We start from the raw sequence: 26,481 nt of genomic DNA on the forward strand, positions 1-26,481 counted from the left end.
GGTACTTTACATTATGTTAAATATTGTAAGTATTTTTACTTTACCCTTTCTTTAGAGCCCTGGTGACTGGTATGGATTAAACAACTACACTTAATCTGATTTGGAATGAGAAGAGAAGAAATAAGCGGACCCATTATCTGGAAGTACATGAAATTCTGAAGATTAAAACCTTTTTACAGACAGATTATATGTACATTAAAAAAATCAATTAATCCCAACAGCTGTATGAAAGCTTTTTATTCAATGCAGTTTTTTGACACCCAACGCTACTCAATTATTTTAGAGACAGAAACTGACAACTGTATTCCTTAAAAGACCCTCCCCTCTCCAATGCTCTAACAGCAATTAAAACAGTAAAGAATGCCCCCACCTTTCCTATCTTACATAAAAAGAGAATGCTGTCTGCTGCTATCAAATGTGCACAGTAGATAAAGCCAGTCTGACCAGGGTACTGTACAGTTCTTCTGGAAGTGCAAAGGGTAGTCAAGATGCTAAAAGCTATTGCAGCACACTGTGTTTTAAACATTACTACAACCATCCTCTTTCCTATAAGCCGGGAGAGGGAGAGGGCACACTGGCTAACCACACTTTGTATTAATTATTCTACACACACACAAAAAAGAAATCTGAACATCCTGCCAGCATACTATACATCAACCTTGTATGAAAAGGTTCCAAGATGACTTACAAAAATATTATCAGCATGAAAAGTGCTGTCGCACAAGTTTTAATTAACAAGGTTCATATGCTCCCCTATTTATTTTAACAGAGATAGTTGCTTAAGGTGCTTTTAGATTTTGTATTGCAGAACTGGTGCACTGAAATGGCCACGTGATAAGATTTATTAACAATTCCTAACTTAAGTCTTCAATATTGGTCCATAATGCAGCACGTTTCGACGCCTAGTTTCTAAAACGGGGCATCTGTGGAGCAGGGGCTCCCTCTACCGGGGCAGAGGATGATACAGTCATTAGCTGCCCACCATGCATTCTCTCATTCACACGTAGCTCACATCCATCCTGAAGCATACGTATAGCTATCCGTGCAATGTTCTTAGAGTCATCAAGTCCGCTATGAGGACGCCCATCATAGTTCATTCCCAGCTTTTCAAGCATGATTGTTAGCTTGGTCTGGTTTCTGGGAACCTGAAAAAGAAAAATGAACCATGTTAAAGAAATCAGATAAAAAATATCTCAGCATGAAACACTCTACATTATCCTATATAAGTTCTCATACTGCAGTGGGTCTATGACTACCTAGCACTGCTGTGCCATTTTTGGTTCATATCTCAAAGCACTCTGCGCACAATCAAACCTCAGAACATCTCTGTGACCTAGCAAAGGAGTATCCACCTTTTACAGATGAGGACAAAGACACACAGAGAAGAGTATTGTCTAGATTATGGAAAGTTTTGCAGAAGTTTCCCACCACTGTCAACTCTAGTTCAGTTTTGCCAGTGGTGGCAACAGTAGGAGACATGGATAGACAGACTGCCACCAGTATTCCAAGCACTGTATTATCTGACACTGCTCAGAGCAGCAGGTAACTGACATGGAGCAGATTCTCAAAAATGCCCAAGGGAGTTAGAAGCACCGTGAGGGAAGATTTTCAAAACACTGGAGACTCATCTACACTTGGGTGATCAGTAATGCTGGTGACCAGTGTTAGCAATGGTGAGAAATTTTTGCAAAGATTTCCCTAGTGTAGTCAAAGCTTAAGTGACTTGTCCAAGGCACAGGGCACACCAGCAACAGAGCCCAGAAGACCATGAGTCCTGATTCCGAGTCCTTCACTTGTCTAATTACTAGATGACACTGCTGCAGTGCAAATACATAATATTCTTAATTTTCTTTAAAACGTGAAATTTGGTCTTTAAAAAAAATCCTGCAAAGTACAGGGCACTGGAAGATAGATGCCCTTCCACTTAGCACCAGCATTATCAGTGTTCTGTGTATTTGCCAAAACCTGGCAACAAGCAACTCTGATAGTGACAGTTACATAGATAATTCCTAAAAGGGATAAAAAAAATCATACATGCAAGTTGTGGGATATTTCCCTTTCACAATGATGTAGTACTATGCCAGTTCAATTAAAAAGGTAAGATACGAGATCCAGTTGTCTCCCTGAAAATTAGAGTAAGTTACCCATTACACTTTTAACATAACATTAATTATAACATCTTTACTACCTTCTACTATTTTAGATATGTTCAAGAGGAGTTTGGAAGAGATTATAAAAAAGCTTGAAATGATCTTCAACACTGCAGCCTCTTTGGATAAGAAATTGTGTGGAAATGATAAATTAATTCCAAAATTGATTTACAGTGGCTTTTACATAATCTAGTAGTTTCACTGCCATGTCGGAATCAGATGGTAAGCCAGGCCCCATTCTGATTTGAACAGCCTAACCAGGCTGCTAAACTCAGAGCTCATTAGCTCCTCAAAGGATCAAGTATAGCAGCTTAAGCTCCATCAGGATAAAAAGCAGCAGCATGGTCTAGCAGTAAATGAGATAAATATTCCTGATTTTAATCCTAGCTCTGCATAATCTGTTGCAACTTTAGGCAAGTTTGCAATCTCTCTTTCCTCCCCATGCCCCCCATGATACTGTCTCTCAGAAAATGGGGATAATGCTGCTTAGCTACTAAAATTCACATAGGAATTGTGAGATTAGCTCTTTGTAGTATATGGTTTTTGAAGACGTACAGCAGTAATTGCTACAGTAATACTAAACATGATCACATCTGGGTGAACTAGTTCCAGTGTGGTAGAGCTACACAGCTGTACAAAAGATTGCTTCAAGTTACAACAGTGAAAACATGAGCCACGATTTTCAAAGATAGGACACTAAAGTTAAAGTCTTATATCTTTATATAAGCACCTAAGCAGTGGTCTCATGTTCAAGAATTCAACAGAGGCTGTGGGTGCTCAAAATTAGCATTTTGTTAAGGCCCTGTGACCTAAATAAATGCTACTGAAATTATACAAACTGGAAGGTCTTACAGCTTGACCCTGGACAGTACAAAAATAATTTTCATAAATATGTGTGCAAGACTTCACTTATTCCAACTTTAGACTGATTTTTCCCCAGAGAATCTGCAAAAAATTCAAACCTTGTAGAAGTTTCCATAGGATTTGCGAATGTTGATCCACTTTTTGGCAAAAGAGGGATATTTGATACGGCTGATACGGCACTGGATATTCAGAAATTTACTCATATCCCAAGACCTTGGGGGGAAAAAGCAGGAGAGAGAGAAAAAGTAAAGACAAAACTTTAACAGCAAATCTTAAATGGGAGCAAAAGAGACAATTATATGAAACATTTTCAACATAGCAAACTTGTAGCACAAGTTTTCCTTGTCTTTTCTTTGGGACAATGGACAGGAGGGAAAAGACAGTGCATGAGAAAAATTTTATCACTCGTAATAAACAACATCAGCAAAAGAGAGGGACTTGTTGGCTACTGTCTCCAGTCAACTCCAGACATTAAAGCAAGCACTCTTTTTTTAGGACCTTATCCTCACTCATGTAGGATGTAGACATGGCCCCAGGCATTTCCAACTCTGCATTCTGAAGCCAGTCACCCTTCCAATCTCATGCACATCCATCCCAAAAAGTGTGTTTTCCACCTACACAGCTGACTGATAAGGAATCCTGTTGTATCTTCTCCCCTTGAGTGAAAGTCACTTCAGGAACACATTTGAACCTATAAAGGTTACTTTCCTGAATTAAGTAATGAAACTGATTTGATGACAGGTGACCATTCAAGATCCCAAAGTATTTTTTTAAATCAATAGGGCCAGTTCCCCAACTAAGTTCTAAATCTGTCAGATTTGTGGATGAAAAGTAAATATTCTGTTGTAGGAGCCTCCTCAGCACACACTACATTTAAAGTTAGTGAAAAACTTCATTATGTTTCCATTCCTGTTCTTGGTGTGGAGATAAAAATAATGTTAAGTTACTGAAAGGAAGTCAACTACTGAGCAAAACACTGGCACCTACTAAAATCTTAGACCCCAAATAAGCTCAGCCCTCTCTGTGACATCCTTGCACATTCTTCTAGGATAACACAGGGGGGTCTAGAAGGGGAAGGGGCTGCTAATGGGACAATTTAACTTGGAAAGAAAGATTGTGTCCCACTGAAAATTAGCATTTTTAAATATATTTTAAGGCTACCTTTCTACCCAGAACAGGAAAAAGACATTGGCAGAGAAAAGCATTTTGCTGACCCCATGAGAAAGGGTTCTTTACTCTTTTCTCTAAATTACATGCTTTCATAGAATACATTTATTTATCTTCTTCCGGGACAATGATACAGTGATCACAACATAAGATATACCGTTGCCTTGTTAACCCAGCCTAACAGAAAACGTTTACCAGATAAGAACATGCTCATTTTGGACACTGTGATGGTGTGTCCACCCCACGTAGGACTGAAAGGGGTTAAGATGGCCAGACAGGCCAATTAACTCCACTGGCTGCACCTGGAGGAGGAGCCAAGGAGCAGGGAACTAATTGGAAGCAAGCTCAGCTGGACAGGAACAGCTGGGGCCTATATAAAGCCAGGTAGTTGGCAGCAGAAGGAAGCTGCAGGGAAGTAGGCTGCAGTCACTCCCTGAGTGGAGGGAGTTGGGAAGTTGGCAAATCCCAATAGGGGGAAAGCCAGGAAGGTATGTGAAGGCTCAGGGGAATAGCAGCAAGGAATAGGAGTGCAGACTTGGCTGCTAACCGGATATAGCCCAGGTTCCCCTACCAGCCACTGGGGATGCGGCAAATACCAGGCAGAGGACAGTGGACTGTCTGGGACAATTTGGTCCAGGAAAGACTTTGTTACACTCCTCTCTGGAAGAGGAAACTACATAATGAGATGGCCGGAAGGCTGAGATTCCTGGAGTGAGAGAGCCATAGGATAAGAAGAGGACATGAGACCCCCCCTGCCGGAGGAAGGTGCAATGCCTGGCCAGAGCTAATCCCGAGGATAGCCAGGAGGAGGCGCCTCCAGCAGAGAGTGAACCCCATGACAGATACCATTTACCTCACTAAGGTGTGCACTATGAAGCCTGATTGGGATAATGTTAAGTTTAACATTTAAAATTGCCTGTCCTGCTTATCTCATTTAAAAAAAAAAAAAGATTGTTAAAATTTCACAGTTAAAAAGAGACACACAATTGACTGGATGTAGTGCCCTGGCCTGCACTGTGCGGGTCAGACAAGATGATCATAATTGTTCCTACTGGTCTCAAAATATGTGACCCCATGAGATGCAGAAGTGAAGATTCCAAGACCAATGTTATGTTGTCTACATTGCACATCTATCTAGAAACTTATAGAGTCCTCATCACCATTGTATCTGAGCACCTCAAAATTATTAATGTATTTTATTCTCACAAAATCCTTGTGAAATAAGGAACTATCATTGCTAGGAAGCTGAGGCACAGGGTAGACTGACTAGCATAAGAACATTCCGTGCAGAGCCAGGAACTGAATACTGGTCTCCTGAGTCCAACTCCAGTGTTCTATTCACTAGGCCACTGTTCCTAAAATGTAGTATACAGCATTTTCTATTCCTGTTTTCTAGTTAAATATAAGCACATATTACAGGTAATGGTAATGTAAAGCATAAGATGTATTATGTAACCAACATTAACATTGCTTCTAGAACATCAACTTTCATATTTTCATGACTTTTAATCTAACTACACAACCTCAATACTGCATGTTATATTTTGTATTCATATTTGTTAATTTTATTAAGGATTTGAAAAGTGTATGAAGCTTTCATTTTGGGCTCACATAAGCCAGGAGAATGCTGGAAAATAATTGGTGCCACCTAGTGGATTCAAGCTTTAGTTCCTACTCAATTTCATTGTCAGAACTATAGCCCAAATGAAAAAGTACTCTAGTGTGCTCTTAGGGCCAATGTTATATTCTAATTTTGGCAATACTGGTTACAAAAAGTAGATTAATCTAAGAATTGCTTTGCAGTTTTAAAATGCATTTGAAAGGTTACTATATAAAATTTGCACCCTGCTTTCCGAGACATACCCATCAGTCAATATGGTATAGCTATACTTGGTTCCCAGCTCTCTCTGTCTCATCCACTCTACAACATTTTGTAGAACCTGAGGAAATGCATCAGCTTTGTCTACGTGGTCCTGAGAATACATAAAAACAGAAGTCAGGTACGTTTTCTAAAAGAAAATGTGTAGCGTAAGACATTACAGTTAAACAGGAACTAACACTACATACTTCCAACAAACTAAAAACATTTAAACAAAAGAGGGGCTCACAAAACCCCTCTGAGGTGGCTACGCATTATCCCAGTTTCAGAGACAAAGAGAGCTTAAGGGCCTGATTTTCATAGGTGGTAAGTACTCACAGATCCAATTACCACCACCTATGGGGAGGGTGGGGATGAAAATCAGACCTTAGAGCCCAGATTTTTAAAGATACTGAGGCATTGCTGCACTCACTGTTAAAATGTCTAGTTGATTTAGCAGCCTAAGTCTTTTTTTAAAGTGATTTAGACACTTAGGAACCTATATCCCATTGACAGTCAATTTAGGCTCCTAAATCAGTTAGGCATTGCAACACTGAAAACAACACTGCAATACTTCTAAAAATCTGGACTTAAGTGACTTGCAGTAAGTCAAGCAGTTAGCCAGTGACAGAACTTAAACTAAAACCCAGAAGTCTGGGTCTCCTAGTCCACAACCACTACCACTCATCTTGCAACCATTTAAGATTCTTTGGGCTGGCAGGACACTGGCAGCTATAGAGGATCCACGTCCAGCCATTAGAAAGGAATTATCACTAATGCACAATCTTTATTGTTGGAAGTAAAAACAGATACCAGAAAACTCCCTTCTTTCAAAAACCAAAACACAACTATGAGTGCAGCAAGTTTTGATGTTCATCAATGTACACACTCATGAGGTCTGAACACAGAAATCAGAAACAATACCTCAGTCTATACACCAAAGACAGACTGAGCATCTACACTGAGAACAGTCCATAGTAGTTTTAAGCTGGTTTGTAAAGTGGAGAAACTTGGCTCATTACATCATTCCTGAACTAATCCAAACTAGTCAAAATATGATGAGTTCTTGGCTTTAACATGGCTGTGTAGTCGCAGCACCAGGGCTGGGAGAGAGCACTCCCAGCGCTGTGAAAAAAAACCAATCCACCCCCATGAGGGGAGTAGCAACCAGTGCTGGTGCACAGTCTACACTGCCACTGTACAGCGCTGAAACTTGCATCGCTCGGGGGGGTGTTTTTTCACACCCCTGAGCGAGAAAGTTTCACCGCTATAAGGTGAAGTGTAGACAAGGCCTAAGAAAACTATTAAGGACTTTAAGGGTTTTAGGCCTTAAACTGTACTTACTTTAAAAGCTGTATTATTCTTGTAAGTCTCCATTTCCAATTCCCCTAAGTATAACTCTTTTAAAAACCAATCTTCAAGCAAAAAGAGCAAAGATTTAATTCTTAACAGTCAAGTAATCCTTGGGCTATCTGCACAGGTTTGCATATATTTGGACTTGGAATAAATCTGTGCTTCTCCTCTGAGCTCCCAACTTTGCTGTTTGAAGGACTGATTCAGAAAGAAATTAAGTGGTGAGACGGAGAAGGGAGGGGAAAAAAATCAGGAAAGTACCGGTAAGCCCTAAAATCAATCACTGAAACTTAAGTCTAAAAACCTTGACAAAATGTAACCTTTTCATTCATACCTGTATCTGGACTCATAGATATTGAAGATGTTACCTGAGTGATTCCTGTCAGATTGATGCAGAAGTTTGAAAGCTGGGGATTAATCTCTGGTTTCACATACTGTTGAAAGGTATCCTCCTACAAGAGGAGATAAAAAAGTCAAATGTTTTACAGTGACATGGAGAAACATACAATCACAAGTCAGATTTCATAGGATTTTAGCCTTGTGCCTGAAAAGAATGGTTAACTAGCAAACAGCCAGATAATATTCATATTTGAGCCCTCTTTATTAGCCATTGTCCATCATTTGAAGTTTACCAAATAAATGGGACTGCAATAATGCAATTAATAAATGACTACAAAAATTTTGTGATATACTGTTCCAAGGTAAAAACCATTTATCAAAAATAAAATCCACATAAATATATTTTCTTCCATGCGTCATCTTTGATAGATGACTAGGAGTTGCTTGTTTTCCTTCATCAACTGAAGTTACAGGGAAGCCATGGGCTGCACTCTGATGTGATATGATTTGATTGTTGGATGACCTCTGTTCCTAAAGCTTCCTGATATATCTATCAGCTGAGATGCATATATACGCTGGGTTTCATCATGTTGCTAACCGCATGATCCTTTCTCTTTTGCACACCATCAAATGGAAGGCCCAAAAGTTAATCTTTGGCTACAACTAACTTCTGTAGGGCCATATGAAGTAGACCACCTTACGAACGCTAGCCAGTTTTGCTGGTGTAGTTATACCAGTTAGCTATACCAAAATACTCTTTAGTGTGGATACAATTCTCTCAGTATAGGAAAGCTCATACCAGTATAACTGAATATATATTAGAGTTTTACTGGTAGCTATGTTGTAAAAATAAATAAATAAAATAAATAAATAAAATCATACCTGTAACAACATAGCTATAGCAGCTAAGGTTTTAAGTGTAGTCCAGGCCTTAGAGATTATGCACTGGGGTCCCAACAGGGTAACAAACATTTGCCTTCACTGCAGAGTGAACCTGGGCTCTTATTCAGGTGTTACTCCTCATCCAGAGTCCATCCACACACAAAGACTTCTGACCCAAAATTAATGGTGCTTTCAACCTGAACTGGTTGGCTCATCCTGGGGTACATGCTAAAGATGGAGTGAGGATTTCATTTGGGTTTGTAACCCACCCACTTTGCAGTGAGAATGCAGGCTAAACCATTAAAACGTTATTAATACTCCAGTGCCTTCCCCACATTCACTTGTGTGCCCAAAAGGAAAGAAGTTCTCCCACAATTCACTGGGAAAGAATCAGATCAGCTCAACTTACTACAGCATAAAGAAAAATGGGACCCCAGTTAGTGCAGCACTAATGAAGGTATAGCTTTGAATGAAGGTGTGGCTTTGCAGTGTTGCTGCTTATACTCAGGCTAAGCTAACCTGGGTGCTGATTATCTGAGTTAACTCTGCAGTGAAGACATAACACTACTGATTAATCTCTGACCAGCGCTATAAGAAAGTCAAACTGAAGAAAACTCCATGTTTAGGAACATGCTGCCTATCTTGGAGTTGGTGTAATGAACTGAGCTCAGGGCCGGAAGCCAAGAACTCCTGGCTCCTAAACCTAGCTCTGATTGGCAGTGAGGCCTTCAGCAAGTCCCTTAATCTGTTTTAAGTATCCCTATTTTATAGATGAGGAACTATTAACTAAACTGCATACAATCCTATCAGGTAGCTAAGTGAACATCACTCTGAGGATCTAGACCACCATATACACCACCAGGTATTATTCTAGTTTTGTCTCTCTGAAGATAGAGAAGATCTTAAGGGACGTTGTCAACATGGGAAGATTTTGAGGACTCTATTCTAAATGACTGTTGGTTGAACTGGACAGAGGTATACACAAAGATACAGCAACATCTACTTAAGTCACATTTCTGCCTACAATTTTCAGCATACAATTAAGACCTCGTCCATTTTAGAAAATGTGCAGTGGTGAAACTAGATTGATATTAAATTGACTTAATTACAAATAGTACAAGTTTTCTAATATAGACTAGCTCCAAGATTACCATAACTGGGCAAAGAAAAAAAAAACGATTAAGGGGAAAAAAAGAAAAAAAATTATTTTATGCATTTGAGAGCACTGTTTCTCCTGTTTCCGTGGACTTTGGAGAAAAACAGACATTTTAAAAATGGGAAACCAAACAAGGGCAGAAGAACCAAGTAGTGAATTTATTACCCAGATATAAAAATGCAAAGTATAATTGTTTAAGGAACATGGTCAACTTCAAATCTGGTCTTTTTAAAAAAAATAAAAAATAAAAAATGCAGAAGCAAATATCATTCCTGACGCTCTCTCTTTTAAATAAAGAAAAACTGACTATATTTCATGTTAGCTGTGTCCCTTTAAACTCCAAGTTCTGTAACTATTTAAAAACTGATCAGTTCTTACTCTTTGAAGCAATGAGCACACGAGGCAAAGCAAGTAGGTCACTTACTATTTCTAGGGTACGAGTATTTAATAAAACAATAGGAAATTCAATTATTTCATGTGTAAATTCAGGCTGATTGTCCTCTTCACAGGTTGCTTCAAAGTCAATAACACAGATGTAATCATAGTAACTGTCTCCATTACTGGGCTCCTGCATCAGCTTCTGCTTCTTATAGTAGTTCTTCAATCTCTTTTTCAGTACATCTTTCACTCCCCTGTAAAGGAATGAGACAAGGTATTAGAACTCACATTCCAATCCAATTTTGTTCATATTAACTGCTTCATCACTCCAGAAATGAAGCCAAATCTACTTCTGCTTATTCAAAACAGAGTCATAAATGATGCACAAAGTCACTATGCAATCTAGTTTTATCTTCAAAACAGCTAAATGATCCTAAAGTAGAATGATTTACTTTTCAGTATTTTGAAAAACCTTAATGCTGTGATCCTGTACCCTTGAAGTCAGTGGCAATTTGGATAATGACAGGTTTCAGAGTAGCAGCCGTGTTAGTCTGTATCTGCAAAAAGAACAGGAGGACTTGTGGCACCTGAGAGACTAACCAATTTATTTGAGCATAAGCTTTCATGGGCTACAGCCCACTTCATCGGATGCATAGGATGGAACATATAATAAGAAGATATATATATACATACAGATAACTTGGAAGTTACCGTACAAACTGTAAGAGGCTAATTAGTTAAGATGAGCTATTATCAGCAGGAGAAAAAAAACTTTTGTAGTGATAATCAAGATGGCCCATTTAGACAGTTGACAAGAAGGTGTGAGGATACTTTAAGGGGGGGGGGAATAGATTCAATATGTGTAATTACCCAGCCACTCCCAGTCTCTATTCAAACCCAAGTTAGTGGTATCTAGTTTGCATATTAATTCAAGCTCAGCAGTTTCTCCTTGGAGTCTGTTTTTGAAGCTTTTCTGTTGCTGATAATAGCTTATCTTAACTAATTACCCTCTCACAGTTTGTATGGTAACTTCCAACTTATCTGTATATGTGTGCGTGTATATATCTATCTATCTATCTATCTTCTTACTATATGTTCCATTCTATGCATCTGATGAAGTGGGCTGTAGCCCACGAAAGCTTATGCTCTAATAAATTTGTTAGTCTCTAAGGTGCCAAAAGTACTCCTGTTCTTTTTAATTCGGATAATGTTTATAATGGCAGAAGGTTAAAAACTGGAGAGAGCTTTTATTTTCTAATAAAATTATTTTTAAAACCACTGTACGGGGAGTTGCTAGCTGAGAACTGCCATGTTACAAATCAAGAGGTCAACAGCCCTGTAGGCAACACATATGTGGTCTTGCTATTGCACCACAAACACTGTGGCTGCTATGTGTCCGAGCAGTTGCAGACGTGTATAGGCCAGTCTTTGGGGGCTGACTCTGACCTCTGAGATATGGTTTATCAGTGTTGTGAATCTGTGCTGTGGTAGGGATGCTTTGGCCTCTATGGTGTTGAGATGTGCCCCAATGAAGTCCAGCTGTTGAACAGGGATTAGGGTAGATTTTCTTTTGTTTTTCTGTAGCCCTAGATCCCTGAATAGAGTGATCGTTGTCTGGACTGTGTCCAGTGCTTCTTGCCAAGTTGGGCCTTTGAGAAGCCGATGGTCCAGGTATGGGAAGAGCAATATCCCTTGTTTGCGTAGATGTACTGCTACTACCAGGATGGTTTTGAAGAAAAGACTTGGTGCAGTGGCTAGGCTGAATGGTAGTGCTCTGTACTGGACGTGTTCTTGTCCTACTGTGAACCGCAGGTATTCTCTGTGAGCGAGGTGTATTCTCTGTGAGCTGGCTGTATTTTAAAGAATCCTTATTGAGGTTACAGGGACGAACCATCCCGATGTGTAGAAAGAATAGTAAATATGGCAGACGACTGGCTTGGCTTAACAGTGAAATCCTTGCTGATCTTAAATACAAAAAAGAAGCTTACAAGAAGTGGAAGATTGGACAAATGACCAGGGAAGAGTATAAAAATATTGCTCGGGCACGCAGGAGTGAAATCAGGAAGGCCAAATCACACCTGGAGTTGCAGCTAGCAAGAGATGTTAAGAGTAACAAGAAAGGTTTCTTCAGGTATGTTAGCAACAAGAAGAAAGTCAAAGAAAGTATGGGCCCCTTACTGAATGAGGGAGGCAACCTAGTGACAGAGGATGTGGAAAAAGCTAAAGAACTCAATGCTTTTTTTGTCTTTGTCTTCGCGAACAAGGTCAGCTCCCAGACTACTGCACTGGGCAGCACAGCATGGGGAGGAGGTGGCCAGCCCTCTGTGAAGGAAGAAGTGGTTCGGGACTATTTAGAAAAACTGGATAAGCACAAATCCATGTGGCCAGATGTGTTGCATCTGAGAGTGCAAAAGGAGTTGGCGGATGTGACTGCAGAGCCATTGGCCATTATCTTTGAAAACTCATGGCGATCGGGGGAGGTCCCGGACGACTGGAAAAAGGCTAATGTAGTGCCCATCTTTAAAAAAGGGAAGGAGGAGGATCCGGAGAACTACAGGCCAGTCAGCCTCACCTCAGTCCCTGGAAAAATCATGGAGCAGGTCCTCAAGGAATCAATTCTGAAGCACTTAGAGGAGAGGAAAGTGATCAGGAACAGTCAGCATGGATTCACCAACGGCAAGTCATGCCTGACTAATCTAATTGCCTTCTATGACGAGATAACTGGCTCTGTGGATGAAGGGAAAGCAGTGGACGTATTGTTCCTTGACTTTAGCAAAGCTTTTGACACGGTCTCCCACGGTATTCTTGCCAGCAAGTTAAAGAAGTATGGGCTGGATGAATGGACTATAAGGTGGATAGAAAGCTGGCTAGATTGTTGGGCTCAACGGGTAGTGATCAATGGCTCCATGTCTAGTTGGCAGCTGGTATCAAGTGGACTGCCCCAAGGGTCGGTCCTGGGGCCTCTTTTGTTCAAAATCTTCATAAATGATCTGGAGGATGGCGTGGATTGCACCCTCAGCAAGTTTGCAGATGACACTAAACTGGGAGGAGAGGTAAATATGTTGGAGGGTAGGGACAGCATACAGAGGGACCTTGACAAATTGGAGGATTGGGCCAAAAGAAATCTGATGAGGTTCAACAAGGACAAGTGCAGAGTCCTGCACTTAGGACGGAAGAATCCCATGCACCGCTACAGACTAGGGACCGAATGGCTAGGCAGCAGTTCTGCAGAAAAGGACCGAGGGGTTACAGTGGACGAGAAGCTGGATATGAGTCAACAGTGTGCCCATGTTGCCAAGAAGGCCAATGGCATTTTGGGATGTATAAGTAGGGGCATTGCCAGCAGATCGAGGGACGTGATCGTTCCCCTCTATTCGACACTGGTGAGGCCTCATCTGGAGTACTGTGTCCAGTTTTGGACCCCACACTACAAGGATGTGGAAAAATTGGAAAGAGTTCAGCAGAGGGCAACAAACATGATTAGGGGACTGGAACACATGACTTATGAGGAGAGGCTGAGGGAACTGGGGATGTTTAGTCTACGGAAGACAAGAATGAGGAGTGATTTGATAGCTGCTTTCAACTACCTGAAAGGGGGTTCCAAAGAGGATGGCTCTAGACTGTTCTCAGTTCTAGCAGCTGACAGAACAAGAAGCAATGGTCTCAAGTTGCAGTGGGGGAGGTTTAGGTTGGATATTAGGAAAAACTTTTTCACTAGGAGGGTGGTGAAACACTGGAATGCGTTACCTAGGGAGGTGGTGGAATCTCCTTCCTTAGAAGTTTTTAAGGTCAGGCTTGACAAAGCCCTGGATGGGATGATTTAATTGGGTATCCGTCCTGCTTTGAGCAGGGGGTTGGACTAGATGACCTCCTGAGGTTCCTTCCAACCCTGATAGTCTATGATTCTATAGTAATTTGAAAATAAGCATCTTGGAGGTCGAGGGCTGAAAACCAGTCCCCCTTTTGCAGTGCTGGAAGTACCGTACTCAGTATGACTACCTTGAACTTTTGAGCTTGTACAAACTTGTTGAGCTTCCTGAGGTCCAGCATAGGTCTCCATCCCCTATTCTTCTTCTGGGTCAGGAAGTAGTGGAAGTAAAACCCCTTCCCCACGTATTGCGAAGGCATATGTTCTACGGCACCTAGTAGTAGAACATGATCAACTTCTTGTTGTAACAGGTGCTTGTGAGAAGGGTCCCTGAAGATGGACAGGGATGGGGGTAGGGTAGGTGGGCGGGAGGTAAAAGGGATCATAGAATCATAGAATATCAGGGTTGGAAGGGACCTCAGGAGATCATCTAGTCCAACCCCCTGCTCAAAGCAGGACCAATCCCCAATTTTTGCCCCAGATCCCTAAATGGCCCCCTCAAGGATTGAACTCACAACCCTGGGTTTAGCAGGCCGATGCTCAACCCACTGAGCTATCCCGTCCCCAAATGGATGGTATAGCCTGACTGAACAATCTCTAACACCCATTGGTCCGTGGTTATTGATGCACAGATATGGTACAATGGGCGAAGGCGATGACCAAAGCATGGGGACAGATTGGGTGAAGGAGGTTGTTCAGAACCTAGACAAAAACTTCAAAACTGTTGTTTGGGTGCAGCCGTTTGAGATGTCAAGGGTTGAGACTGAAGTGGTCTCGGTCGCTACCAACATTATCATCTTTGCAAAAACTGGAGCTTTTCTCTGCTCCTGTTGGCTGTGTTTCTGGGTGGCCCTCCCTCAACAGTTTTTGACTTTTGCATCTTCTCTTTGCAGGTGGAGTGTAGATCCCCAAAGTGCGAAGAGTGGCTCTAGAATCTTTCATCAAGTGGAGCACCTTATCCGTCTTGGTTTAAAATAGTTTCTCTCGGTCGAAAAGTAGGTCTTTGGCTTTGGTTTGGAGTTCTTCAGGTATGCCAAATGATTGTAACCAGGGTGCTCGCTGCATAACCATGGCTGTGGCCATGGTTATAGCTGTCGTATCTGCTACGTCCCAGGATGCTTGGAGGGCTGTTCAAGCAACAAGTTGGCTCTCATTTAGAATAGCCTTAAAATGTGCTGGTTTCTCTTCTGGAAGCTCCTCAGTGAAAGAGCTCATCATATTTATCATAACCATATTTAGCTAATAAAGCAGAATAGTTGGTGACTCTGAATTGTAAAAACAACAAGGAGTCCTTGTGGCACCTTAGAGAAATTTATTTGCTTACTGTATTTTTCACTCCATGCATCTGATGAAGTGGGTTTTAGCCCACGAAAGCTTATGCTCAAATAAATTTGTTAGTCTCTAGGGTGCCACAAGGTGACTCCTCATCGTTTTTGTTGATACAGACTAACACGGCTACCGCTCTGAAACCTAAATTGTAGCGTCACCAAGGAATAAATTTTTTGTCTGAAGAGGTCGATCCTTGTGTGTTCCTTGTCCTGTGGGGACGATCTAAACCTGTGATCACCAACCAGTCAATCGCACTCGACTGGTAGATCTTAGAGGATCTCCCAGTTGATCGTGATCTCCGGCAGTGTACTGCGGCTGCTGCTAAGGCAGACTCCCTGCCTACCCCGGCCCTACACTGCTCCCAAAAGTGGCCAGCACCACCCCGCAGCTGGGGTTCTCCCTCCACACACTGCTCCTGCCTGCAAGCACCGCCCCCGCAGTTCCCATTGGCTGGGAGAGCTGCAGGGGCAGTGCTTGCAGAGAGGGGCAGTGCACGGAGCCACGTCCCCCAGGTGCGCATTGGCCCCTTCGGGGAGTGGTGTGGGGCCAGGGTAAGCATGGAGCCTGCCTTGGCCTTGCTGCACCCACCACCGACCAGGAGCTGCCAGAGGTAAGTGCTGCCTGGCAGAAGGCCGCACCCCAACCTCCATCCTTGAGCCCTCTCCTGGAGCCAGCATCCCAAACCCCCTCCTGCACCCCAAACCCCACCCTGAGCCCACTCCCAGAGCCAGCATCCCAAACCCCCTCCTGCACCCCAAACCCCCTCCTGAACCCCAAGTCCCAGCCCTGAGCTCCCTCCCAGAGGCAGCACCCCATGCCCCCTTTTGCACTCTGAACCCACTCCTGCACCCCAAGCCCCACCCCTGCAACCCTTCCCAGAGCTAGTACCCTGCCCCCCATCCTGTCCCCCAACCCCCTACCCCTGCCCTCTCCCAGAGCCAGCACCCAATACCCCCTCCTGCACTCCAACACCCTGCCCCAGCCCTGACCCTCCTCCCAGAGCCAGTACCCTGTACCCTCTCCTGCACCCTAACACTGTGCCCCAGCCCGGAGCTCCCTCCTGCACCCAAACTCCCTCCTAGAGCTTGCACCCCTCACCCCCTCCTCCACCCCAGCCCCCTGCCCCAGGCTCAGCCCAGAGCCCCCTCCCACACTGCGAACCCCTCGGCCCCAGCCAAGAGCCCACACCTGCTCCCGAACCCCCAACCCCTTGCCCCAGCCTGGTGAAAGTGAGTGAGGGTGTGGGAGAGTGAGCGACCGAGGTGGAGTGGGGGGGAAGAGATGGAGGGTGTGGGGCTATGGGGAAGGGGCGGGTTAGATCTTGGGTTGCCCTTAGATTCAAAAAGTGATCTTGGGCGTAAAAAGGTTGGAGACCACTGACCTAAACTGTTGTTGTTTTCCGTGTTGATTAGCAGTGTCGACCACAAAGGAATTAGGACACCAGTCGGAGAAGAGGAAGTCTACCCCTCTGGCGGGGATGTCGTACAGGGAATCTCAGACTTACAAAACAATTAGTTCCTCAGAATTGCGTTGTAAGTTGAAACGTAAGTCGAAACTGCTTTTCCCATAGGAATCAATGGTTTTAAAGGGGGGACTGGTTCCTGAACCAAGGCTTGATGCACTATTTTCACCACAATAACCCATAATAATGTGTACTAAAAGAATTATAGATGACTAATCACATATGCTTTGACTTTCCAGAACTTTTTGAAGGGCTCTTGGCTGGGGGCTTCTCTGAAGCCTGGGCTCCAGGTTTCTCTGGAGTCTTCTTGCAGTCTTAAAGTATCCAAGGAAGTTTGGACAGATGTTCCCTCTTCTCCTTGTAAATTTCTCTGTAGCAACTGTACGTGTTGGATATGCCCCTATTCACAGATGCAATGCGTTCAATGTTGGGAGACAGGCTGGGCAGACAGCCAGGCAGGCAGCTGCTCAGACTGCCAACAACATACTATGCAGAACTGGGCTTGCTTTTTACCGAGTTGCTTGTAAATAACTTTGTGGTCATGTTATAATGAATGGAGCTGGAAGGGGGTCCCTTGCAGTCTCTTCTTGTTTGATTGGCTTCCTCAGCCAGGCTAGCTTGTTGCCAGGTAGCCTTGCCGCTTGTTTTTGATTGGCTGAGCCCGGGGATGGGAGCCAATCAGAAAGCTTGAACAGTAAAATCAGTGATTGGCTGAGGCTCAGTATGTGATGTGTGCTGTTCTCCCTGCACATTGTAGACGAAACAAGTGTCGTAAAGTGGTTAGGTGGTCTGTAGTAGATCCCTACCGGGACATCACCCTTGTTTCTTCACCCCTTTTATCCTTACACAGAGACATTCAACAAGTCTGTCTCCTATTTCCATCTTAACCTCAGTCCAAGTATATACATTTTTAATATATAAGGCAACAGCTCCTCCCTTTTTTCCCCTGCCAGTCCTTCCTGAGCAAACTGTACCCTTCTATACCAATATTCCAGTCATGCATATTATCCCACCAGGTCTCTCTGATGCCAACTATGTCATAGTTGTGCTTATTTACGAACATTTTGAGTTCTTCCTGCTTATTCCCCATACTTCTAGCATTAGTATACAGACATCTAAAATACTGATTTGATTTCCCCCCTCCCGCCCCATTCTGTCTTGTCTCTCCTTTATCCCTGCTATAACAGCCCATGCTCCCCCCCAAATTCCAAACCTTCTCCTAGGTTTCACAGATCATAGAATATCAGGGTTGGAAGGGACCTTAGAAGGTCATCTAGTCCAACCCCCTGCTCAAAGCAAGGCCAATCCCCCCCAATTTTTGCCCCAGATCCCAAATGGCCCCCTCAAGGATTGAACTCACAACCCTGGGTTTAGCAGGCCAATGCTCAAACCACTGAGCTATAGACTTACCTGTGGGCTTTGGTCACCTGACCCTTCTAACCTAGTTTAAAGCCCACCTCAATAGGTTAGCCGGTCTTTTTACTTTAGACTCATATGTCCTTTTCTTTATACCAAAGACCTTATTAATTTTTAAAGTTGTATATATTCTTCTGTTTATTGTTCTGTGTATTTCCCTGGTCATCCACACTGAGGGGGTGAGCCACTGTCACTGACAAATACCTCTAGTGTATTACTCAAAATTAAAAAAATATATATATTTGTTTTGTTTCCCGAAACTTCAACTATTCCGATGAAGTGAGCTGTAGCTCACGAAAGCTTATGCTCAGATAAATTGGTTAGTCTCTAAGGTGCCACAAGTACTCCTTTTCTTTTTGCATCAACAGATTGTTCTGATTGTAGAATCTTTGTTGGTGATGCATAAGCCAGAAAAAAAAAAAAACAGCTTGACTTTTAAATTCCACGTTAGTTTTGCAGAGCTGGCAGTTAGGAAAGAAATAAAAGACTACAGATGTGCGCTAGAAGCCACTGAGACCCAATGATACCACTTTCAGAAAATCACTTTTCAGAGTAGTTACTTCAATACGGATCTTCAGAGTCAAAAATTCTGCAGCGAATTTAAAAGACCCCTGAAATTGAAAGTATATATTGGAAATGCTGACACACCCTGCTGCCAGCTATGTCAGAAAATGCATCACTGGTTCCACATAAACAGAGATTTAAAGATAATGTGCAAAAGAAAATAATTAGTCTTGTACTTTCTTTTTTCTGGATTGTTTACAATGTTTTTCCTCCTGCTTTTTTCTTTTTAAGTTAGGAATTCAGATCTTATCTTAGCGGGAAGACTCTACAGTGTCTGAAGAACTAATTAAGTGATAAGGAGTACTAGTGGCACCTTAGAGACTAACCAATTTATTTGAGCATAAGCTTTCGTGAGCTACAGCTCACTTCATTGGATGCATTCAGTGGAAAAGGTATTTTCCACTGAATGCATCCAATGAAGTGAGCTGTAGCTCACGAAAGCTTATGCTCAAATAAATTGGTTAGTCTCTAAGGTGCCACTAGTACTCCTTTTCTTTTTGCAAATACAGACTAACACGGCTCCTACTCTGAAACCTGTAATTAAGTGATGAAATCACAAGAGTCAAGAGAGTTAAAGTTCACTATTTCAGAAGGAAAGGGATTTTTTTAGTTAGACTTTAAAATTTGTTTTTTTTCATTAACACCTTTTAACGTGAATGACTAATTACTATTTGGATAATGGAATTCTTTAATTTTTTTTTTTTTTTTTTTTTTTTTAAGATTCAGTACCTTCACCCCTTTAATTACAGTGCTAGATCTCACAGTAAATATCACTGAAATCACCTGGAGGTCCCCCAGCAAAATCAGGAAAGACAAACTTTACATTCCATAAAGAAAAGGAGTACTTGTGGCACCTTAGAGACTAACCAATTTATTTGAGCATGAGCTTTCGTGAGCTACAGCTCACTTCATCGGAGCTGTAGCTCACGAAAGCTCATGCTCAAATAAATTGGTTAGTCTCTAAGGTGCCACAAGTACTTCTTTTCTTTTTGCGAATACAGACTAACACGGCTGTTACTCTGAAAACTTTACATTCCATGCATTTCAAAAAGTAGTAAGCAAGCAGAAAACAACCCTTTAAAAAATCCTTTCAACCCTTTGTCATAAAGAAAAAAATTCAATTTAAAAAAATTTCCTTTACAAGTGATCTTTAAAATAGAAAAGCAATAAAATTAATAATACCGTCATTAACATTTTCCAGTTTTCCTGCCTTCCAAATTAAGCATACTTTATGTTTTGTACTTTTCAAGAGCCTCAAAGACCCTCTTTATGGAGTGCAATTTAAAAGATAATATCCAGGCAATATCTGTTGGCAGCAGCAGAAGCAAGTAGGCGCAGTAGCACCATTAGGGAGAGAGAGGTAGGGGAACCAAGCCACAGTTGGTGTTATCCCTCTCAGTACTCCCGAACCCTGAACTGTGTAGGGGAGACCTCCTCACTCCAAGATCCATGGGCCCTAACCATGTAAGACTGGGGAACAAAAACTGTTGAGGGAAGGCCACCCAGAAACACAGCCAACAGGAGCAGAGAAAAGCAGCAGCAGCTGGGACTTTTGGACAGTAATGATTTTTTCAGAGTCTGGTTGCTTTTTTCACTTTTTACTCTAAACTTTCTCTCGCTTCAGCCTCACTCCACCTGTCTTCTGTGTTCCCCTATCACCTGTCCCTTTCACGCTTTGTTTAACTAATTCCCTTCCATCACAGCCTCATTTAAAAAAACCAAACATTCCCCCCACCACCATACACACGGCACAGAACCAACAGGATGCCAGAAAACATCACATTGTTCACTTGATTGTATGTTATATGCCTGCAACACTTTATCTTCTCTATTTAGATTATAATCTCTTCGTGGCAGGGGCTGTTTCTTAATCTGTGTTTGTTCAATGCCTAGTACAATGGGGCCTTATTATGGTTGGGATCCCTAGGTAGTATTACAATATAAATAATAAGGACATTTTAAATTAGTTTTCTAAACAATGAATGTTTTGAAAGATTATTTTAGAATCCTTAAAATTAACACAGTTCTTTTTCTTTGAAAAGATGACAGAAAACATCTCTTAAGAACCTTATAATTTACATGATCTTTCTATCTAATTTATGAATAAACATCAATGATTAGGACAGCACTGTTATGGGAACAAGGGTTATTCACCAAAATGTGCTATACCTGCCGGCTTTACACAACTATGTGTAGGTCTCACCAAGAGTCTCTTTTTTAAAAAAATGCTGTCTGATAATAGAGGTTACATTTACCACTTAGATACTATGGAGATGGGATTATAGAAAACCTTAAGATAAATATTTTTAAAATTAATATTCAGATTACAGAAGACTTTCCCTACTTTACTACAGCAATTTTACAAATGGAATCAAGAAAATGCCATGGCAGTCCTTCTCAGAAATGATTAACAGGCTTATAACTAAATCTTACCTGGTTTCAAGTTTGAATTCTGCAAGTTTAGCTCTGAGCTCATCTCTACTCATTCTATTAATGTAACCATTGGTCACAGCAATTTCTTTGTACACTGGGTCACTGTAATCACTTGAACTGGAAGTGCAATGTTGTTCATTATTTTCTTCGCCATCAAGTCTACAACGCTGCTTGCCCTAGAAGAAAAAGTCTGCAATTAGTTTAAAAAAGCTAAAATGGAAGTTAAGTAATTACAACTGTCACATACCTCCATCACCAAAACTCAATGTAGCCTCATGCAATTTTCCTCATGGATAGTATGTATTGGTTTATATAGCTAAAAATACATTAATATGCCAACTACTGTATCAGTTTTGAAAGGCCATCCTGTCTCCTTTCCATCATATAACTTTGCAATATACAGATGGTAGAAAAAAGAAGAGACTGGGATTTCAGATTGTTTTTTGGTATGACATAGGGATGTAAAATATTAAATGTTAAACGGTAAGCATTAGACTTACCATTAACCCACCCTAACCGTTAACCCCCGGACCAACTGGAATAGCCCCAGCCCCAGCCCCAGGTGGGCGGGCAGGCCAAAGCAGTCCCAGGCCCTCTCCCTTGAATCGATTAACCAGTTCAACGATATAATTTTAATCCTTTAAACAGTTAACTTTTTTAACGATATTTACATCCCTAGTATGACATACCACTGGGGAAAGAAAGTGGGAGCAGACATCTGTCACACTTAAGCATAATGAAAGTGCCGCCACTCCTAGAAATGTGAGCTGTCAAAGGCTTAGCTGGATAAGGGAAAATGTAAGAGTTTCTATACTAGTTTTGACCAAGATTTACACATTTGCCAGCAATAGTGTATAAAGTCAATATGACAACTAAGTTTTATAGTCATTCTGTTCAGGAAAGTAGCTGCAAAATCACATTTAATTCTACCACAACTCACTTTAAATCACTGTATCTAGGTGGTCATCTATATTAAAGGCTATTTCACCCCAGAAACTATTCTGCATTTTTGTACACATGATGCATTGTAACCTTTTCTGAAGTTTTCTCTGATTGTCAAGTTTGAAAGAATCTACAAGCTGCCATCACTCCTCATTTCTACAGATGGCTCTTCCAGCTCAAGCACACGGACAGAGTAATATTTAAGCTTGCCATCCTATTTTCTATGCCATTCTAGAGAAGATATCAGTCTTCAGAGCTGTCAGACAGGCCAGCATCTTGCATTGGCACTTAATTCATGTTACTAAGTGTTTTGATTCCCCCTGCAGGTGAAGTGTACACCCTTGGTGCATTAGCTCAGATCACATTTCTCTTTGAGGCTTTGCCGAGTTTTGATGTGAAGGATGCGTCCTTCCATATTATAATCCACCCAGCTGATCAGAAATACATCACATTGTGCAAGAGACTAACACCAACAGCAATGGATTCTACCATTTGAACTCACCACACACCAAAAGTGTTCATGAAGTTTCTGGCAGCAGTGTCAGCCCACTCGAGAAGACCTGATATTTATGTGTGGATATCCATATTTCACTGACTGGTTAATCAGAGATTATTTATCCCAAAAGATGAAATATGCTTTCAGGACAGCATCAGGACTTTCCCATCATTGGGCATAAGACAAACTTGAAAAGTTCATTTTCATCACTGCGTAAGCAGTGGAGTTTATGAAGCAGTCCTGGATTACAAATCTTCTAAAGCTATCTCCCAAAGGGCAGATTCCAGACCATGCTCAAAACGATCCTTGAGTTTCAGGTAAAACCATGAGACAACTCTCTGATTTTACTTTGGACTGTTAGCATTCATGCACATAACGTTACTGCTCTAGTAAAAAACGGCTAAGATCACTGCAAACTTGGCCAAGAACAGTTCATCAGCCCCAACTCAATTGCATGGATCTCCATACACCCTGCAAGCTGTGCTCTCCTATTGAGAAACATTGTCTAAACCAGAACATGTTTTCAAAGGCATCCACTTCACTCCAACTCCATCATCTCCTGTGGATAAAAGACATTTCAGGAATAGGCTGGGGAATTCACCTAGGTCAGTTCACAACCCAAATCCCTGGGACAGTATGGATAGCACTCGAGAAATACACAATAAAACATTATAAAAATAACAATCACTGACTGATTTCTTTATGTAAAATATGAAATTGTTTCTAAATAGTTAGGTGACTGCTCTTCAATGAAAGCTAGTGGCCTGCCAAGTACTGGGGTTAACAGGAAAGACATTTTAAACAACACAGAACCAAAGTTTGAACACATTTTACAAAAGGTAAATCAATCGTATAGAAATGAAAGCATAAAATGTTTTAGCTGAAAGAATGTGCCAGGCTTAGGGCCTGTTGAAAAAAACAGGGGAGTTGGATAAAAAAATAAAATATTTACTGCAGAATACTCAGCCCAAAACACATTAGTAACTACTCTATCGGATAAACTGCAGGATTTGGGACCACTGTTTTGGAACAATATCCATATTTTCTTGGTTTTTTTTTTTTTTTTAAATATACATGCAGATCTCTGCCTTAGCAAAGACTGTCACTAATCACACAGCACTTATGTAAAGAATTTTTTTTTTATTTAAATACATTCTCGTCATCAACTTCCTTCAAAAAGCAAGACTAGCCTAATTTAACAAGTATCTGAGGGAATGGACGTTGACCTATATAAAAAGAAAGACTAGTTACAATAATACATATTTTTAAGAGTTTTGCAAGAGATATAAAACATTGTGCTTCGGACTTAAACTGATCTCTAACTACTAGTGATCAGGAGGTGACTTCCCTGGGAGGCAGATGATCCGACTGAAGCATTTGATCGTGGGACATTGCCAGAAACAGGATATTTCAATATTTAGACCACAGGCCTGATTCAACATGGCAATTCCCAAGTTTCCTAACTGCAGTGACAAGAAACAATGGCTGCAGGCTTAATATTTTGGCGAGCTATTCTATCAGCATGAACTCATGGACAGCTAGTTGTCCTACTCCTCTCACCATGGTATCACAGTCCAGGTGCAGACTGTGCCGTCTGAGATACTTTTTCCAGTTCCCCAAGTACACCACTTAATCCAACCACTCTCCAATAGGTCTCTTGGGTTACACCTCCCATATTGCCAACTACGTCACATAGCAGGCCAACTAGACTTGGACCCTGACAAAAGTTCTCCTCCAGGGGCCTGTAGCCAGTAACAATACGCAGTGACACAGGAGTATTTTCTCCAGAACAAAATATGATACATTTTGCTCAAACAGTGCACAGATCTTAGAGAATCTGTTATTTTTAACCTACAGTACCTACAAGGACACTGTATTACTTATGGCTTTCCCCATGAGTCCCTAGGTAGACATGATTTAGCCTCAGTGGCCCCTCCCCACTCTCTCTGGGCACCAAGTTACAGCTTTGCTTGTCAGCTCACGGCCTGCTGACACTCCCTCCCATCCCCATCAACACCTGTTAACAGAGCAACCCTCCCATCAGACTTAAGGCTGAGGGGTCCCTGTTTACAGCTATAAAGCTGGTTATTGTATATGAGATGTTCTTTGTCTCGGTTACTGTTTTACCCTTCTTATTTTATTTCTTTAACAACTCTTTTTGATATAATTTCACATTCATGAAGGGTGATAATCCCAGGTACAATGAAGATCATACGTAATATATGGGCTTCTGCAATACTCACTGCCTGCAAGTCCAATCCCACACACACGCACTTTTTAGTTTGGTAAAATGAAATCAGTGGGATTTTCACATTATCTGGCTCCTACATGTGAGGGTCACAGCCTAGCTAGCAGACTGCCATTGAGCAGCCTATCTGGGGAGAGAAGTAGGTTTTCCTTCACACACTGGCTCTCCAAGATCCACATATGACAGATCAACCTGACTTCCTCATCCATGTCTCTATCCAGAGTCCCAAGCACTGACATCTCCCCCAAAGGTTGATCTTTTTTAAAAAAAAGTGTTAAATCCTGTCTTCACCAGTGTTTAAAAGCCAATAGTTGAAACAGTGATACTCAGACCCCAGTGGTTCAGGAGCCAAATTAGCAATCAGCATTACCCAAAAGAACCACAGTAGTGTGAATTCATTGTTTCATTTGCTATTTATATTATATATACTATTCTCACAGCAAAATAACCAAGTATTATTATTTTATCAACTACAATTGGTTAACAAAAAGTAAAAGCATCCTAACCTAGATTGGTTAATAATTAAATCACATTGTTTTAACATCATGTGCTGCAAAGAGCTGAAAGAGACACATTAAAGAGCCACTTGCAGTTCACAAGCCTCACCCTGAGCATCACTGGGTTAAAACATGTGAGCAAATGAGTTTTTAAAAGCCAGAGAAGTGGCTTAACACTGTAAGGGCATGGCTACACTTGCGGATGTAGAGCGCTTTGAGTTAAACCTGCCTTCGGAGAGCACAGTAGGGAAAGCACTGCAGTCTGTCCACATTTGCTGCACTTGCAGCGGCATTGAGAGCAATACATTATTGGCATCTGTCCCACAGGGCACCTCTTCCCATTCTGGAGCTGTGGCTTGTGGGAAGGGGACAGAGGGTGCAAGGCATTCCGGGTCCTGTCCCAATGCCCCATGACGCATTGGTTCACATCCCAGCAATCCCTGTGCTTCCGCCCACATTTGGCGCCATCTTGCAACGTTTTTTGTACTGCGCGCTCTGTCTTCCCTTTTGGCCTGCGGGAATAGAGCCCGAACTGCTGAGGAGTATGCTGATGGGTTGAGCCAGCACGTCACGTTTGGCAGTCGAGTTATTCCTTATGATCCAAAGTGACAGTGAGGGCTCCTACAATGATATCGACTTGAGTAACGCATATGACACGAGTTTGCTTGTGGCATTCATGGACATGCTCACCACCGTGGAATGCTGCTTTTGGGCTCGGGAAACAAGCACTGAGTGGTGCGATCCCATCGTCATGCAAGTTTGGGATGATGAGCAGTGGCTGCAAAACTTTCGGATGAGAAAAGCCACTTTCATGGGACTGTGTGAGGAGCTCACCCCAACCCTGCAGCGCAAGGACACGAGATTGGGAGCTGCCCTGACGGAGGAGAAGTGGGTGGCTATTGCAATCTGGAAGCTGGCAACTCCAGACAGCTACCGATCGGTTGCTAACCAGTTTGGCGTAGGGAAGTCAACTGTTGGATCGTGTTGATGCAAGTTTGCAGGGCCATTAATCGCATCCTGCTTAGAAGAACCGTGACTCCGGGTAACGTGCATGACACTGTGGATGGCTTTGCACAAAT

The 26,481-nt window shown here is 41.9% G+C and overlaps 1 protein-coding gene across 2 annotated transcripts in view; it reads right to left on the reverse strand.

The window, feature by feature from the left end:
* Nucleotides 1–222: 222 nt before the first annotated feature.
* ERI1 (exoribonuclease 1) overlaps nt 223–26,481 on the reverse strand; it is a 31,233-nt gene continuing 4,974 nt past the window's right edge. The window contains exons 1-7 of one of the 2 annotated variants that reach the window (XM_073340172.2): nt 22,664–23,217; nt 21,220–21,395; nt 10,194–10,401; nt 7,761–7,844; nt 6,045–6,154; nt 3,113–3,227; nt 223–1,145 (exon numbers count right to left, since the gene is read on the reverse strand). In XM_073340172.2, coding sequence (XP_073196273.1) covers nt 903–1,145; nt 3,113–3,227; nt 6,045–6,154; nt 7,761–7,844; nt 10,194–10,401; nt 21,220–21,272 — 813 coding nt within the window. In that variant the 5' untranslated portion in view covers nt 21,273–21,395; nt 22,664–23,217 and the 3' untranslated portion in view covers nt 223–902. Of the gene's footprint in view, nt 1,146–3,112; nt 3,228–6,044; nt 6,155–7,760; nt 7,845–10,193; nt 10,402–21,219; nt 21,396–22,663; nt 23,218–26,481 lie in introns of those variants that run through there. The other variant, XM_073340171.2, reaches the window with a different exon arrangement.

This window comes from Lepidochelys kempii, chromosome 4, assembly GCF_965140285.1.
Source record: "Lepidochelys kempii isolate rLepKem1 chromosome 4, rLepKem1.hap1, whole genome shotgun sequence".
In the NCBI taxonomy this organism is placed as follows: domain Eukaryota; kingdom Metazoa; phylum Chordata; order Testudines; family Cheloniidae; genus Lepidochelys; species Lepidochelys kempii.